The 17,673-nt window shown below is 39.0% G+C and overlaps 1 protein-coding gene across 1 annotated transcript; it reads left to right on the forward strand.

Annotated features, from left to right (window-relative positions):
• The first annotated feature begins 3,891 nt into the window (after positions 1-3,891).
• On the forward strand, positions 3,892-17,131 carry LOC124132232 (solute carrier family 25 member 36-like). The gene is made up of 7 exons (XM_046496016.1): positions 3,892-4,032; positions 4,773-5,006; positions 12,582-12,659; positions 14,477-14,577; positions 14,865-14,931; positions 15,734-15,999; positions 16,134-17,131. Exons 1-7 carry the CDS (start codon positions 3,989-3,991, stop codon positions 16,340-16,342), a joined length of 999 nt encoding a protein of 332 aa, XP_046351972.1. The 5' UTR covers positions 3,892-3,988; the 3' UTR covers positions 16,343-17,131.
• The last annotated feature ends 542 nt before the right edge of the window (positions 17,132-17,673 follow it).

The following is a 17,673-nucleotide window of genomic DNA, read 5'->3' on the forward strand; positions in this document are numbered from 1 at the left end:
TCCCACCCTGGACATAATCCCACCCTGGACATAATGCCACCCTGGTTATAATCCCACCCTGGACATAATCCCACCCTGGACATAATACCACCCTGGTTATAATCCCACCCTGGACATAATCCCGCCCTGGACATAATGCCAGCCTTGTTATAATCCCACCCTGGACATAATCCCGCCCTGGACATAATGCCAGCCTGGTTATAATCCCACCCTGGACATAATGCCACCCTGGTTATAATCCCACCCTGGACATAATCCCACCCTGGACATAATGCCACCCTGGTTATAATCCCACCCTGGACATAATGCCACCCTGGACATAATGCCACCCTGGACATAATGCCACCCTGGACATAATCCCACCCTGGACATAATCCCACCCTGGACATAATGCCACCCTGGACATAATCCCACCCTGGACATAATGCCACCCTGGACATAATCCCATCCTGGACATAATCCCACCCTGGACATAATGCCACCCTGGACATAATGCCACCCTGGACACAATGCCACCCTGGACATAATGCCACCCTGGACATAATGCCACCTGGTTATAATGCCATCCTGGTTATAATGCCACCCTGGTTATAATCCCACCCTGGACATAATCCAACCCTGGACATAATCCCACCCTGGACATAATGCCACCCTGGTTATAATCCCACCCTGGACATAATCCCACCCTGGACATAATACCACCCTGGACATAATCCCACCCTGGACATAATGCCACCCTGGACATAATCCCACCCTGGACATAATCCCACCCTGGACATAATGCCACCCTGGACATAATGCCACCCTGGACACAATGCCACCCTGGACATAATGCCACCCTGGACATAATGCCACCTGGTTATAATGCCACCCTGGACATAATGCCACCCTGGTTATAGTGCCACCCTGGACATAATGCCCCCCTGGTTATTATACCACCCTGGTTATAATGCCATCCTGGTTATAATCCCACCCTGGATATAGTGCCACCCTGGATATAATGCCACCCTGGACATAATGCCACCCTGGTTATAATCCCACCCTGGTTATAATACCACCCTGGATATAATCCCATCCTAGTTATAATACCACCCGTGATATAATACCACCCTGGTTATAATGCCATCCTGGTTATAATGCCACCTTGGTTATAATCCCACCCTTGACATAATGCCACCCTGGTTATAATACCACCCTGGACATAATCCCACCCTGGACATAATGCCACCCTGGACATAATCCCACCCTGGACATAATGCCACCCTGGTTATAATCCCACCCTGGACATAATGCCACCCTGGTTATAATACCACCCTGGACATAATCCCACCCTGGACATAATGCCACCCTGGACATAATCCCACCCTGGACATAATGCCACCCTGGACATAATCCCACCCTGGACATAATGCCACCTGGTTATAATACCACCCTGGACATAATCCCACCCTGGACATAATGCCACCCTGGTTATAATCCCACCCTGGACATAATGCCACCCTGGTTATAATACCACCCTGGACATAATCCCACCCTGGACATAATCCCACCCTGGACATAATACCACCCTGGATATAATCCCACCCTGGATATAGTGCCATCCTGGATATAACCCCATTCTCATTAAAATCGGATCTTAGTTCTCGCTATCGCTGAGCAGTTTGATATTGGATATAACCCCACCCTGGACATGTCACCCTGGATATAATTCCACACTGGTTGTAATTCCACCCTGGACATAATGTCACCCTGGTTAAAATCCCACCCTTGTCATAATGCCACCAAGGCTATAATGCCACTCTGGTTGTAATCCCGCCCTGGATATAATGCCAACCTGTTTATAATGCAACCCTGGTTAATAATGCTATCCTGGATATAATCCCATCCTGGTTATAAGGCAACCCTTGTTTATAATGCGACCCTGTTTATAATGCAACCCTGGTTATAATGCCACCCTGGATATTATGCAGTCTGGGTATTATCTGCCATATTTTCCATTGGACGAAAGGTGGCATTATCACCAGGGAGGACTATCGGTATTGCTAATGAGACTGATCTTATTTCAGAACGTGAGTGAATGTGTGTAAGACCGCATCAGCGATATTCCAGCTTTGTGACGACGGTGTATAAATACTCGAATTTCGGCCGGCCAAACCAGCGATTGAATTACGATTAAGTGTTTTGTTTCGGTTTTTTTAATTTAATTTTATAGCATCTTTACTACATCATTATCCACGTGGTGGAATGTGTGTGAAGGGCGAAGGGGTGTGTGTGTATGTTGGTATAAGAGTTGCAGGCCACTGCATTTCTAGTTATTTACCCTCTTTCAACCTGTAATACTCAGAGAACACAACCAAAACACAAGGAGGGCTAGTGGATAATCCGGACGGATTAGTGAATATTTAGCCCGAGGGATTACAACTTATATTCACAAATGACGTTGTCAAACTTCAAGCTTTTATTTTTCCATAAAACCACCACTGGTGGTACATGAGACCAGAGACCATATAACAGAGGGACCATGAACCATGACCATGACATTGTATAATATAATGATTGAACATATAAGTATTTCCCCCCTTTTTGTGTCACCCCACAGGCGTGTTTGTTAGCTTGTTTGTTTGTCACTCAGCAATATTCCAGCTATACTGTTAATAATCCAGTCTGCACCAGACTCGGCCTTTGTCTCAAGTTTGAGTTTTGTGCTCATTCAAGAAATCCATTGAGCCCAATGATTTTGTTCGCCATTGTGACAGCCATATTGGATTTCAAAATGACAATTACCATTTGCTGTGCCAATCTAAAATGCTTTTTCGCAAATGCAATTCCAATTTGGTTAATTAATCAATTCAAACAATTAAATTATATTGATTTTTCTACAAACAATCTCGGTCAGAAATGTCATCATGTATTTGTCAAAATGCATTCAGACATCAATGGGTTGAACGTATTGTTGAGAATTAATCGAATGTTGGTTTTGGGTCAGGTTAACACTTGTCTCTTTATATTTTCTTTCCTTTTATGAAAGTCATTAAAGAAATCTTTGTATGTGTCAATTATGTTAAATATAGTACATCCACACAATTTAACAGGTTCATCCCCCCAAAATTAGCCCCTGATTGCGTTGTCGGCTAGAATTGTAACAACTTCTTAAAATCGTAGTTTTGGTTTTGGTGGTAATGCTCAAAGACGCACGTCTGTTGTGCGCAACACAGTCCTCCCATCCCCTCCTCTTTAATTTTTAATAATTCATCGTCAACATATTTGTTTGACAAGAACTATATTTAGAAACAGACATTCTGGTAATATATGTCGTCCAGACTATATAAACGCGTTTATCGTTCACTGGGTATTTGAATTAAATTTTAATTATTATATTATCATATAGTTAAACTCGTATTGACATATCTAATATTCTACAATATATTGCCTTTGAAAGCATACGGGAAAAAAGGATACAAAATTCAATATCAGAACAGAAACTCCGATAAAACTTGATTATTCATGAAGGCCAACCAAAATGCAGCTATATTAGTAATACCATACCTTCTTCAGTGAGTCTTTCGGTTAATTTAACGATTCCATGTGTAATGGAAAATTACTCCAGTTGACAGGAAACTTAAACAGTGTACACAATCGGTTAATATTATGTATTACGCAGCCCGGTTGGATCGCTCATTTGCACACGTTCTTCTGAGCACACCTCAGAGAGTAACAATAGTGGCCTTCACCTTTCTTCCTACACGTGAACAGTGCATGAATAGGGAATTCCATAGTAGACAAGCCAATGAAATGGCAAATTGTATGTGAACTCATTTTCTATTGGCTAAGTGCCTTGAGAGAAACCACCAATCAAATTGCCGTTAAATCATCAACTAGGCTTGCATTGGTTGTTCGAATTTCATGTCCACAATGTGCACGTGAACATAATGCTGGCAATATTTATCACTGGTCATTTAGTCGTAAATGGTGGACGAATGTAAACTGCATGGAACCTAGTCGCAAGAATGTTGTTCATTTACTCGCTGGAGGGTAAGTAGTTATGCATCAAAATAACAATGACCAGTCATTAAAATTGTTTTTGTGGAACAATAAACTGATATTGAACTTGTACGCTAACAAATCTGAACAGAGAGCGATGCGATCTTGGATCATGCATTATGACTTATAATGTCTAAAACATGCATAGTGTATTGACACTTTGTATTTGCACACTTATATTGATGTATTTGAGTTAATGTCCTTAAAAACAATGACAAACACAGATAATTATGTTTATGTCACCACGTGACCCCTGTCAGTTTGTGTTCCGCCAAGCAAAGATGGCGAGCGTACATGAATCAAAACAATCCTAAAATCGGTCATCGCCGGAAGTTTAGATGTATGAAAACATTTCTCTTGTCACATGTTTCACATCAGCACTGTTTCGCTGTTATAGAAGTTACCTTTTATTCAAAAACATAAGCTTATAAATCTTCACAAAACAACAATGTTGATGATTGTTGGAATATCACAAAATGGCATGATAGATATTAACTTGATTAAAAACTGTATCATACATTTTTCAAGCTGCAATTTTTACGAATTTATGAATTTCCAAATGACATGAATAAGCTTGTTTAGTGCTAAGACTTGAATTGTTATTTGTTCGAACCATTTGCAAGCATAAATTTAACCACTGTTGATCTTGATTAATTGCTGATTATGCTCATCAGATTTTTTTGCCACTCCATGTCCATAGTTGATTAAACGGAATTCATCATTTCTTGCAGCGCTGGTGGAACGGTAGGAGCCATTGTAACATGTCCTTTGGAAGTAGTCAAGACTCGGCTTCAATCATCCGTTGCCACATTCCACCCTGTGTATAACCTACCGACTCTTAATGTTGTGCCACATGTGCAACCCTGTGCAAACTATGCTACATGGAGCAATTCCTTCGTGTCACCCAATGAGTTAGTCCATCACTCATCCAAACCATCATCAGCAGGCATACTTGTGTGCCTAAGGTGAGTTTGTGCATTGTGTAAGTTACGAGGTGCTGGTGAGGTGAAATGGGGTTTAGTTTCAAAAGAATACATAGTTCATAGACACGTTAAGGAAAGGACTGGCAAAGTACATTCCATGTGTTCTAATTAATATATAGCAATGTGCATGTGTGTGTCTGGCTGCTTGTAAGAGATGAAACTAATGCCGATTTTAAAGAACTAGCCCACTGAGATACCATGCCACAATTGAACATGAATACCCCACTTAGACACAGTTGTTGTTTTATCCCCGTTTTCCCCAAGTCCAAGGAAAGGTAACAACAAGTACCATCTTTTACCGCTTTTGGTATGACACGGCTGGGGGTTGAACTCCTGACCTGGGCAGACACTCCATCCATAAGACCACTGTGGTGGATTAATGTTCATATATTGTACATGTAAAAGATCTGAAGGGAGAAACATACTTGAACAGTCCCTGCCCCTGATAAATACCTTGTATCCAGAATGGCGTTATTATGAAACCGGTTTTACCCCCAAAATGCCCAGAAGACCCTTGACAACCAATCTACATGAATGCCATGACAAAGATAATTGATCAATTTCAAAAGAATATGCAATTCATTATGATACGTAAAGAAAAGGACTGGCGAAGTACATTCCATGTGTTCTAGAGGTTAATATTATTCCTTATTCCATAGTCCTGTTCTAATGAGATCCATGAAGATCCGGGGTAGAATCGGTTATGAGCAACACATGCTTGCCGTAAAAGGCGACTATACTTGTTGTAAAAGGCGACTAACGGGATTGGGTGGGCAGACTCGCTGACTTCGTTGATGTATGTCATCAATCCCAATTGCATGGATCGATGTTCATGATGTAAATAACTGGATTGTCTGGTTCAGACTCGATTATTTACAGACCACCATCATAAAGCGGTGTAAAACAACAAGCCAAACCAAAACCTAACCTGTTCTAATGAATGAGAGTTGAATATGGTAATAGCTTAGTGGGCTCTGACAGACGAGGACTCAACGTTGACACATCCTGTTACCTGCCAGTTCAGAGTTTGTTTTGAACTAGCTGAGAGCCGCTGAGGGGAACGACAGTCAAGTTTTGAACATGTTGAAAATGAATGAATATGCTAGAAATCAGTGACAGAAACTAATATTTTTAGTCCACTAGTCCTTATGCTTATATAAGTTATAATGATAACATATAGACAAATCCTTAAAAATGGCAAATTTCTACTATTCCTTGTGATACCTTTACTATTGGGCAGTTGGGCAAGGACTAGTGCCAGTTTCTAACGTTGGGAACATATATTGTTGAAAATAGTTTACACTGATAGCTAGGGTGTCATGATTGGATTTGTAACAATGTAGGCACAGACAGACACAAGTTAATTAAACTAGTTCACTGGTTCAGACTAACGATTTAGCCAACATAAACAGTAACTAGTGACTTTTGGGAAGAAACAACCAGTTTCATGCATAATAATTTTGTCCTCGAGATTATCCCTTGTCTCAGGTGAAAGAAGTAGGCCCAAAGTCTACCCTTGTTTGAACAGAACCAGGCAGATTGTGTGTCATTACTCATAAACCACTGGTTTTTTTTATGTCTACAGAATAACTTTAGAACCCTCAGTTGCTGACAATCACGGCCCACTCTTTTGATCATAAAATACACATATCTTGGATTTTATTCAAAGAATGCCCTTGCTGGTTTATTGACTTATTACCTAGTACGTCGGTTGTTTCTGTCTTCCAATCTTTGAAGATCTGAGTTAATGATTATTATGCATCTGTAGATCAGGCATATAAACATGACAAGCCTATTGCATTATGTAGCAGTTTGTTAATAAATTCAGATCAAGGGATATTGTAATTATGGGTCTAATGAAAAGTACCATTTATGTATTCTCCAGGTGCCTCATGATGCATGTCATGATGAAATTAATGGCTGTTAAGGGTATCGGGACAAGCCATCAACAGGACTTTTTTATGAGTAATTAAGTTAGTTGATGAGATGAGCAAGTTACAAATCCCTTGTCTGAAGTATTCTGGTCTTTATCAGCAGTCACTCGTACATGAATTATCGATATTTCTATTCCCAAACATCTTTTCATCCTTCGTCTGAGCTATATATGGAAACTGGTGAAGCCATATTGATTTTGGTAGAGACAGTATGAGAGGATGCACATTTCCTCGTAGGTCGGATTTTGTGACTCATTATCTGCGAGATGTGTGCAATTCACCCGCAAACTCTGTTTTCTGTGTGTTAGTTTGTACTATTTCCATAGGCATCCGTGTAGATGGTTTCTAATATCTTTGACCAATTTTCGAGCCTGTTATGACATGTAGTTTTCTTAGTGGAAGATGGGTGACGGTGCCCAGCTTGACTCCTGCAGCATTTCTATGGCAACTGTGAGTCTGACTTAAGTGTTCAAGCTGAGCTACTATGTATTTAGGGATGTCATGATTCACCAATGTCATGATTCATTGATGTCATGATTCATGAGTTAACCTTTCATTCGAGTTATACACAAACTTGTCTCATTTGCTGGGCCACATCAAACATGTATGTCATCTCAGATGATAGGCATAAGATAGGCATATTATGAATAGGATCCGGGTTAGAATTGGTCTTCAGCAACCCATGCTTGTAAGAGGCAACTAACGGGATTGGCTCGCTGACTTGGTTTGATGCATGTCATCATATCCCAATTGCGTAGATCTATGCTCATTATGTCAATCACTGGATTGTCTGGCCCAGGCTCGATTGTTTACAGACCGTCACATATAGCTTGAATATTGTTGAATGCAGCGTTAAATAACAAACAAACATATACCCTTAATGTATTTTATAGCAGTTAATCTGTAAAACAAGGTGATTTTGAAGCAGCATGTGTCTGACATCTGTTAAGTAGCACTATGACCTTCCTTTCTACTTTGGGCTTTCTATGCCCTTTATCAGGGTCTAAATCAAGCACTTCTGAACACAATAGGTTAGTCAATATCCCCAACTACGTCAGAGTCTCAGACCCCACATATAGCACTGGCATCATTCCATGACCTGCTAACCCAGTGGAGTACCCCTGCCAGTGGAAAGTTCTGGACAAGGACTCCACTGATAACCACAGTGATCACATTGCTCAGCGCCAGACTGGAGTGTGTCCCTGACATTGACATTGACATTGAAAGCATGGTGGTGAACCTGTTTCATTGTTGCCACATGTGCTGTATCATGAAGTGTAGGTCACACTACTTGTGTTACATAACTGGTAAAAATAGACCCAGCAGACATCATCTTATGATCATGCATGGAGGGTGGGTGGATCAGTCTCAAGGGCTAGGAGTAGTTTGGGAGTGCAAGGTGAAGGTTGGAACAGATGTTCAGCTCATTAGTGTTCAATAAATGCATGTCATGTTTACATGGATAACAACGTTGTTTATGTTTAAGAGTCTGTTCCCCATGACCGTGAATTTGTCCTTGGTTCCTATGACTACAAGTTGTCGAGTATTGAGTATTAAGGCCTTATGTTTTTCTTGGTTTATGACATTGACCGACAAAAAAATCTGAAATTAGAAAATAAATAAAGTGACATTTGACCCCCAAAAAATTGGCTGACTCTTTTTCAATTAGGTAAAATGGAATAAAAAAAAATTTTCACTGCTGTACATTACAATAGTTGAATACATGGTAATGCATTAAGAAATCTTTGTTCCAATTAAAAAAACAATCCATTATCTTTCTGTATGGTTTTGCAATCATACTTCCGATGTCTCATTCTCATGGACACCAGGACCCCTTGTCTTCAAACACCCAAGTCTGTATGTTTGATATGCCATATAATTTACAGGATGTTTTCATTGTCAATGGTGCAGTATTCGTGCTGTCTTTTCATCAACCTGGTGACATGATTTCGGGCAGCGGGTTATTCGAACAGCCAGGTCATGAGAGCAAAAATGAATTCAAAACATTGAAACAAGATTGTTGAGATGCCATGCACCAGTACATAGTACTGGTAGTAACACTACTTACTAACTGTGCAGCACTGGATTCAATAGTTGTTTCCCAGGCATCAAAATGACCTTGTCACCGATATTCACAGCCTTGAAAAAAAAGCTGTTTTCACCAAGTCAGCACATATTTTGAGTAAGACCAATCTATTTTGGACAAGCTTGTTCTGATATTTAGGTGTTACATGATACAGTGTCACTTGATCCGTAAGATATATCGGCCCTTCTGTCAATGTTTCCCTATCTTGTCAGGGATAAGAATAGTATAGTTCTAACACAGCAGGAGCTAGCTAGTTTGTCAGGCTGGGTGATAGATATTACAATTAGTTTAAGTGTTTGACAAATAATGAATACTTGAAAGCAAGGATGTATAAATGGTTGTATTAGCAGGTCAAGTCTACATAACATCTAGAGTCTGAACTGGTGATCAAATAGGATATCCCAACTTGAGTTCAAACCTTGAAGCTTGGTCACTAGGTATTCCTTTGTTCATCATTTGTGTCGAACCTCGGATAACTATGGTATAAGTATTTACGTAGGTCCCTTCGACTTTGACTGTATAATTAAAAATTGAAGGAAATAGGTACCTTGGCAGTGTGCCTGTTCAGTCACTTGTCTGAAACAGTAGTCTAGTAAAATTTCTTAGGTCTTTTCAAGTTATATAAATGTTTGATCATAATTGACCTGGATCTGAATAATAGCCCTGAACAAAGTCTTGATGAATCCCTGGTGTTGCATTCAAAGGTTGATGGGCAACCACTCCCTACAGCTGATTGCAAGTCGTGATTGTTGACAGGTCAGATTGTTAATCATATCCCAATGTCTTGACCTGTTTGAGATAACACAGTGACTTACTTCAGCATGTGTAGGTGTGGAGAAATGTGAAGCATTTCTTTTCACTACCTACATGTCAAGCCTAAAGGAAACTCAATTGGTTATCAGCAAAGTTGGACTTGGAATAAATGCTACTCCTTTAAGTTAACAGTCCTTCACTATTGCTAGAGTACCTATGTCTCTCATTCGTAATAATTCTTTACAAGGGCGGGAAGAATACACCAACTGTGTGATCCGATACGCATCATGATGCCTTACTCATGATCCGATATGTATCGTGATACTTGCATGTGCTGCCATCTTTTTCATAGACAGGATGGCCAAGTACCTGGCACACTGATGATTTTCAGTTAGCAGTGTGAAGTATGGCACAACGGATGAAAATATTTGTTTTCGCTATTAATTTTCACTACAAATTAGTGTCTAGTTTAAACATTTGACATTTATGGTAAGAATCGATACTTGTATCAAGAAGTAAAAAATCGCGATCCATCGATGTTGTAAACACATATTCGTAGCAGCTATTTTCAGTAATGAACTTGAAATGCTAGTTACAACACATCGTGTGATATTTGACTGACAGAATTGCTGGGGATCATTAAACAAGTAATATATTTTAGCTAGTGTATCGCCTTGTATCAATACAGAAAATTTAGGATGCATCATTTCACCGCCCTTGTAAATCATGTAAATAGTCACTATGTTGAAGACTTGTTTAGGTTTTTGAAATGTTACCCGACATTAATGCAAATACCGGCATGTCATGCATAAGCTAGCACTCCGCTTTAGCCTATGGATGACAGCATGTTGAATGCTTTATGCACATAGATCAGAAACAGATGCTACATAAGTCACGTAGTTAGAAGGAAGCATTCCAAGTTGGTGACCATGAATACCTTGTACTGAATAAATAAAAAAGTTAAAATATTGCCTAAATAATAAGTGATGGGCAGAACTGGATTTCTCCCTAAATGTAGCTGTTTTCCTTTTTGTTGATGAGCTATAGGCCTTGATAGACTCAGTCTGTTGTTTCACCACTAATCTGAAGCCCAAGACTAGATCCTGAAATCTGATTGCAAACTAAAACACCTGCTACAAAAGCCACTCAAAAAAACAAAAATCCATCATAAAACAAAAATAATTGACATAGTAATAACTAAATTACAAACAGGCCACACTAAGTTAAATTCCCACCATCACCAAATTAAAAAACACCAAATCGGTAAATGCCCCCACTGCTCTCGCCTTCCTAGGAACATACTCGGTCCCTGGGAAGTCTATGTATGCTCACCATTGTTGTATATATTTGTTAGCTACTTATATATATGATGTTCATGTAAATAAATCTGTGTATATTGTACTAGTCATCTCTTGTTCTACCTGGCTAAGCTACCCCCTTTAGTCAGAACATGACAATTCAATGTCGGTCCAAATTCCCAAATAATGTTAAAATACCTGTAAAACGTAATAGGAACATGTGAACACCATCTTTAAGTGCCCACAGTTTGACAACGTCAAACCAAAGAAAGTATGAAAAACTACACATGAAACTGGGACTTTTGATGTAATATGGTAAATGCCAAAAACATTGGAGGTAATGAGTGTTCAAAGATCCAATTTTGTGTGGGACAAGTAACGGTTAGTCAGATACCAGTTTGATACTTTTGACATGCTCTTTGTGCATGTAAACATGAATATTAGGTTGCTTTCTTTTAATAACAGGTTGCATCGGTGCATGTTTTATATAGCTAAATCGAGCCCTGCAGCTACTGATGATGCCAAGAGACAAGGTCTGGCTGATAAACTAAAATGTTTCTGGCACAGACTGTAGAAGACTAGTAACTCATGGCTTCTACAAGTACCCTGTTACTCTGCCTGGCACTTGGCATTAAGGGGCCAAAACAAGGACGGGTCGGCTCGGAGTCAGTATACCGTGTCTGAGTGGGGTTTCATGTTAAACTGCAGCATGGCATCTCAGTGGGCTAGCGCTAATGAATCAGCATTGTTCCAAGTGCAAAAATTTTGGATGCAGTGTTAAATCCCACCAATCAAGTCTTGTAGCACGATTCTATACGACCAATCTGCACCTATATTGCACCTTAAGTGCTATTACAGCGGTAGCAACTAACCGCTCGTCCTAACAATGATAACTTATAACAAAATCAAATGGAAAATTTCTACTGGTCCTTATGATAAATTAGCTATTGGGCAGTTTGGCAAGGACTACAGGACTAGTGACAATTTCTAATGCCGTTAAGAGGTTTCCACATTTACAAGACACATTGGACCTCTAACATAGGTGATATTCTGGATACTCAATATTACATTTCAAACACAGGGCAGACACACATTACTGCAATATTGGTTTGTTATTACTTTTTTTGCAGCAGTCATTTCAGTTTTTGACTGATAAATTTCAAGTGGAAAAAGAAAATCATGTTTTATGTTAATGTTGCTTCTTCATTAAACGTGGGATATTCATCCAATCATGCTTTTGTCCTTTTTCGTTTTTAAGCACCGGGCATAAATTTGCACTGGGCATTATTAAACCCAGGGCCCAAGAACGTGCAGTCCCAGTATGGTTAATACAAAAATAATTTTTTCGCATCCTGAAGACAGTTTCAGTATGTTCAGTAAGTTTTGATGATATTAATGTTTTGGGTTGTTTTTAGAATTGATATGAATGTCTTCATGCTCATGTTTTCTTGAAGGGAATGTTAATGGTTCAGTTTTGTTCTTTCAGGTTCATAGTGAAGACAGAAGGAGTCCGTGGTTTATTCAAAGGTCTTGGCCCTAATCTAGTTGGAGTTGCTCCATCAAGGTGAGTACAAGCTGAAGTGATACTGTTGTCAGCTGCATTCTTGCTTGAACAAATACTTCACCTGAAGCTGAAGGTGCTCCCCAAGGCATAGTTCTATACAGCTAACTATGACATGTTTGAACAAGAATATGAGTATTTTCCTACACAATCCATTTATTGTAAATATAGTAGTCTACAAGGAAATGTCACTGGTCCATGATTTTTATGTCATTTCCCAGACTTATTCAAAATCTGTCAACCACCATGTTTGCTTGGTGTCCGAGACATCCATGTTTGTCTAAAATATGCAAAACGTTCTGTGTGATTTGTGTCGTGAGTTTTGAGTGTTTTGTATGTAAACAACTGTCTGAGCATGCGCCAATTTAATGAGGTTAAGGTCTTTTAACTGAAGTTTTATCAGCTTGAGAGTTAGCCGTCTGTTTCCTGAAGGCTAGGTGGATTCCTCTGCACTTGACCCAGATATGACAGTTTCCCATGACAAGTACATACATTCATACTTGGTGCCAAGGTTGTCAGGGCTGTATCGGCTTCACCTAGTTCTTTGCAATAGTGATATTTGCTAAGGTAAGGCATGGTACATTTTGTAGTGCAAGATAGGTGGCCATATGATGTCTGCTAACTGTTTAAGTTTAAGTGTACGAAGTTGATATCTTGGGAAATGTTTGTCCTTCATCATGATGTTAATGTCTATATGATGACGTTAATGTCTATTTTGGGGGCACGGGTGGCCCAGTCGTCAGAAACATATAATCGCAAGTTAGAAACCAAATTATGTTTGTAGGTTTCCCAGCACCATACCAATGCTCGTGGGTTTCACCAAAGTGGTAAACATCTTGAGACCTGGATCACTTTGGGCTTTTCCTCACACTTTTCCCATATAACCGGAATACTGTTCAAGTCTATTTTCCTCTTTGTGACTTCATTGTTAAATATAAAGAAGAAAAGGTGAATTTTACATGTGATTGTAGTCTCTACTAGGGCTGTTACGATTCACTGGCGTATTCAGTGAATCGAACCGTAACCATTCATGAATTGAATTCGTTATTCATGGCCACTAGAGTCGAATATTTATGAATATACTATCATTTTTATTTACATACCCTGTACCTTATAATATCCATAACAACATATTATATGCTTAGATTTCTTTCAATAACACTCTAATAATATTGAATTTGATAATATTGTTTTCACTTGTCATTGTTGCATTTGAGCAGATACTAGTACCTGGATAAGTGCAGTATATAAATGTATAATTTATTAATAATTAACAAACCATGTCAAATAAATTATGTTATTGTTTCACTGAATATAATAAATAATACATAAACTGCTGACTTGTTATTGTAAATTAATATTCGTATTCATTACCCTATATTCGTGATATGAATCGTATTCGTTGCAGCCCTAGTCTCTACTTTCAACTGCTGGTTAGATAAAACAGTGTATCAGTGTAAACTTGTTATCTCGGATTTGGCAAATATTCTTGGGATAGGAAAGGGTTGTGATCAGCTCCAATTTTGGCAGAATCATTATATTTTGATCCAAATTACACAAATATGATTATAGAATTTTGTGCATAAATTACAGGCAAGTTTAATAATTATTAGTAAAATAAAATGGTGTGTACTGATTGGTTCAAAATTGTTGTGGACTTTTCACCTTGTCTTGATGAGAGTGCTCCTGCTTGGATGTGTGCGTGCAAGTGGAATGTAACCAAATATTATCATGATTATTCCGCTCCAACAATTTCATATTCATACTTTATTACTAATAATCATGTTGTATGTATGTTGAGTATATATTTTTTTTTTCAGGGCTATTTATTTCTGCACATATGCCCAGGCCAAACAGGTTCTGAACCAGAAGTTTAACCCCAACACACCAATTGTCCACATCCTATCAGCGCTTTCAGCAGGTTCGTATGTAAACAGTCTGGAGTATTGTGTGTTAAGTGGTGGTGTAATAGGACACAGCTGTTGTCACAAGGCCATTTACAAAACTTGTGGTTTGAATGGCAAAATATAATACTGCCTATACCTGGATTAGCAATTTTTTGTGGATTTATTCATTATTGCATTTTGTAAGATGGACATTATAGGCTGAGAATCTGACTTACATGAACAAGTTTTTGAAATATGCAATATTTTGTTTCAAGCTTTCACTGATGATTTTAGTCATTGATGGATTTTTTCTCATCTGCAGGTTTCTGTGCCAGCACTGCCACCAACCCAATATGGTTTGTGAAGACAAGACTACAACTAGATCAGAAGTAAGAGCTTCAATAATTCACAACTGATCTTAATGAGTTTTGCAAGGTTTATTAAAATGTGCAAGATGTTGTTCCAAACAGTTCAAATTTCCATAACAGAAAATGGAATGCTTGTTTCCGGAGCAGATCTTGAAAAATGTACAACTGTTTTCCTCCAACATTTAGCTGATGTGACTGAAATACTGTTCAAAGCAGCATTAATCCCAACTTTTGACTGGTTTTTGTTATCTGCTACTCAATTATATGTTAAACATTCTTGTCATCATTGTTTCCTGTTATTTTGATCTTGCTCTCAGGACATCAGCTGACATCCTTAAGATAATCCTTTGTATGAAAAAAGCATAAGTCAAATTACGTCAATGGGATTTAAGTTTGAAGAAGTATATAGTGTTTGATAATCCTCCCTGTGTTTGCTGGGGCATATGTAGCTGATATAGCCGCCCAGATTTAGGGAGTGACAGGAAGCCTATGATGGGATGAAATATTGCCTTGCTGTTGAAGGTTGTCTCTGATCAATAATTGACCTACATCGTGTCAGGTTTTCTGCCAAATGAGCTCTCCAGAGCATTGGTTTTCTTTTCTGGTGTTAATATAGTTGATTTCTAGGAGGAAATAACTTACTTGTCTTGCACTATGAATACTTCTTCTACTTTTCTAGGTGAACAGTAACATGTTAACATATGCCTGTTATATATTAAATAGCCTGGCTTGAAAGAAAAGTTTTTAACTTCATATTTCATAAATACCAGTTGAATTGTATACTGAAATTATAATATTGTAAAGGAATGTCTTCTTGTTTCAGACGCGAGGGGAGCCTGTCGTGGCAGAAGTGCATCCGTCTCATCTACGAGGAACATGGCATGAGAGGGTTCTACAAAGGCATCACAGCATCATATTTCGGTGTGACAGAGACTGTCATTCACTTCCTCATCTACGAGTCCTTGAAAGCCCGACTCCTGAAGAACGACCACCCTGAAAGCAGCGGGGCTGGAATCTCATGTCTGTTGAAGTACATGATAGCTGGTGCCATCTCCAAAACGTGTGCGACAACCGTAGCATATCCTCATGGTGAGCTGAACACTGTCTGTACAATCTGGCACTGGGAAGATTTTATTTTGTCTTGACAACATTCCTAAGATTTTTAACGCAATATGTCCTATTATTAAGATGTGGCTATAAACATTTGTAATGTGTAATTTCAGAGGTTGCGAGGACGCGACTGCGGCAAGAAGGCAGCAAGTACCGAACGTTCATCCAGACCATTTTGTTGGTAGCCAGGGAGGAGGGCCACACAGGCCTGTATCGCGGCCTTGTCACACAACTTGTCCGACAGATTCCCAACACTGCAATCATGATGGCGACATATGAACTCGTTGTGCATCTCCTCTCAAAAGATGAAAAGACCAGCTAGCTCATTTACTCTCAACATAGTGAAGAGACTCCAAAATACATGCGACACGGCGCACATTTCATCGGAATCATTGTCTGAAAGAAAATTTGGCATTTGTGCCACACCACTCAATCCAGTCCAGATGAATCCGAGTCTAGATCTGAAACCCCAGGTCGGTTGAGGAAAAGATCTGAGTTTATGTTCTCAACACAGAATCTCATGTTCTGGAGGGCATAGAGATGTAGTCCTGTAGAGTTGGAACTAAAATTTTCGTCTGCACTCCGAGATCATTTCGCAGGACAAGTTTCATCACACATTGAACATTTTGGTGCTGCAACAGTCTTTCGACTTGTTCCACAGTTAATTATTGCACGTCACAGGCTGACAGTGTCTGCTTTTCAGTAGAAACCAGAAACAACTATTCCATAAAAGATCGGGTTATAAAAAAATTGGGGGGGAGGGGGGGAAATGTAATAAGGGTTCCACTTGCAATATTCATTTGTGACACAATCATTTGCACCTCATGGATAAGTCATACACTTGTGATAATGTACATATTGTTGGATGCAAAAGATGTATATATTTGTGAGAGAGTTTCTATAAATGCTAATTCATCAAAAAATCTCATCAGAAATGATTAGTAAGATGATCTGATTAAAATGAAACATTTGAATATGCAAAATATTGAAGTGACACTAAATTTTCATTTTTTCAGATCCATTCCAGTATTATTATTTTTTTTCTCCTAGCAGCAGTGCTTTTTCTAAAATGAGTGTACATATTTTGTGAATAAAATACAAATGAAAAGTATTTTGTGCCTTTTCAATTGTTCTTGAGAAACTGTCCACATGGGATGTTCCTCAAGATGGCAACAGACTTGCATAGCTTAAAACCTTGACTGTTACCTGTGGATGGTTTTGAAACATCTCAGCCCAGAGAATCCCTACACCAGTTTCACAATGGCATCATAAGACAAGCAACTGCCCACAGCTGTCCAAGCAGTTACTGGGGATTTAAACTGATCAGGGGAGCAAAATTTGATATGATCCTAAAACCAATTTCATCCCAACACCGCGATCCTTACACATTCATCGCTTTCCATGTTTGTTATAAACATTACACTTACTTTATATCTTCATGGCATGGTTATTAACACCATACGCCAGCCTCATCTTGCAGCAACAGCCCTGGAGAGAAATATTATCAGGAAATTGTGATTGCTATTCAAACAAAGGAATACTGTTTCAATCCTGTACAGCATTTCATTTCATTTAATCTGTTTAGTTTCGATAATGTAGCGCGACTTACTCTTAATCTTTTGTATTTTCAATGTAGAGTAGGCTACCTGTAGT

This window comes from Haliotis rufescens, unplaced genomic scaffold (assembly GCF_023055435.1).
Source record: "Haliotis rufescens isolate VD_foot unplaced genomic scaffold, xgHalRufe1.0.p SCAF_13, whole genome shotgun sequence".
In the NCBI taxonomy this organism is placed as follows: Eukaryota; Metazoa; Mollusca; class Gastropoda; order Lepetellida; family Haliotidae; genus Haliotis; species Haliotis rufescens.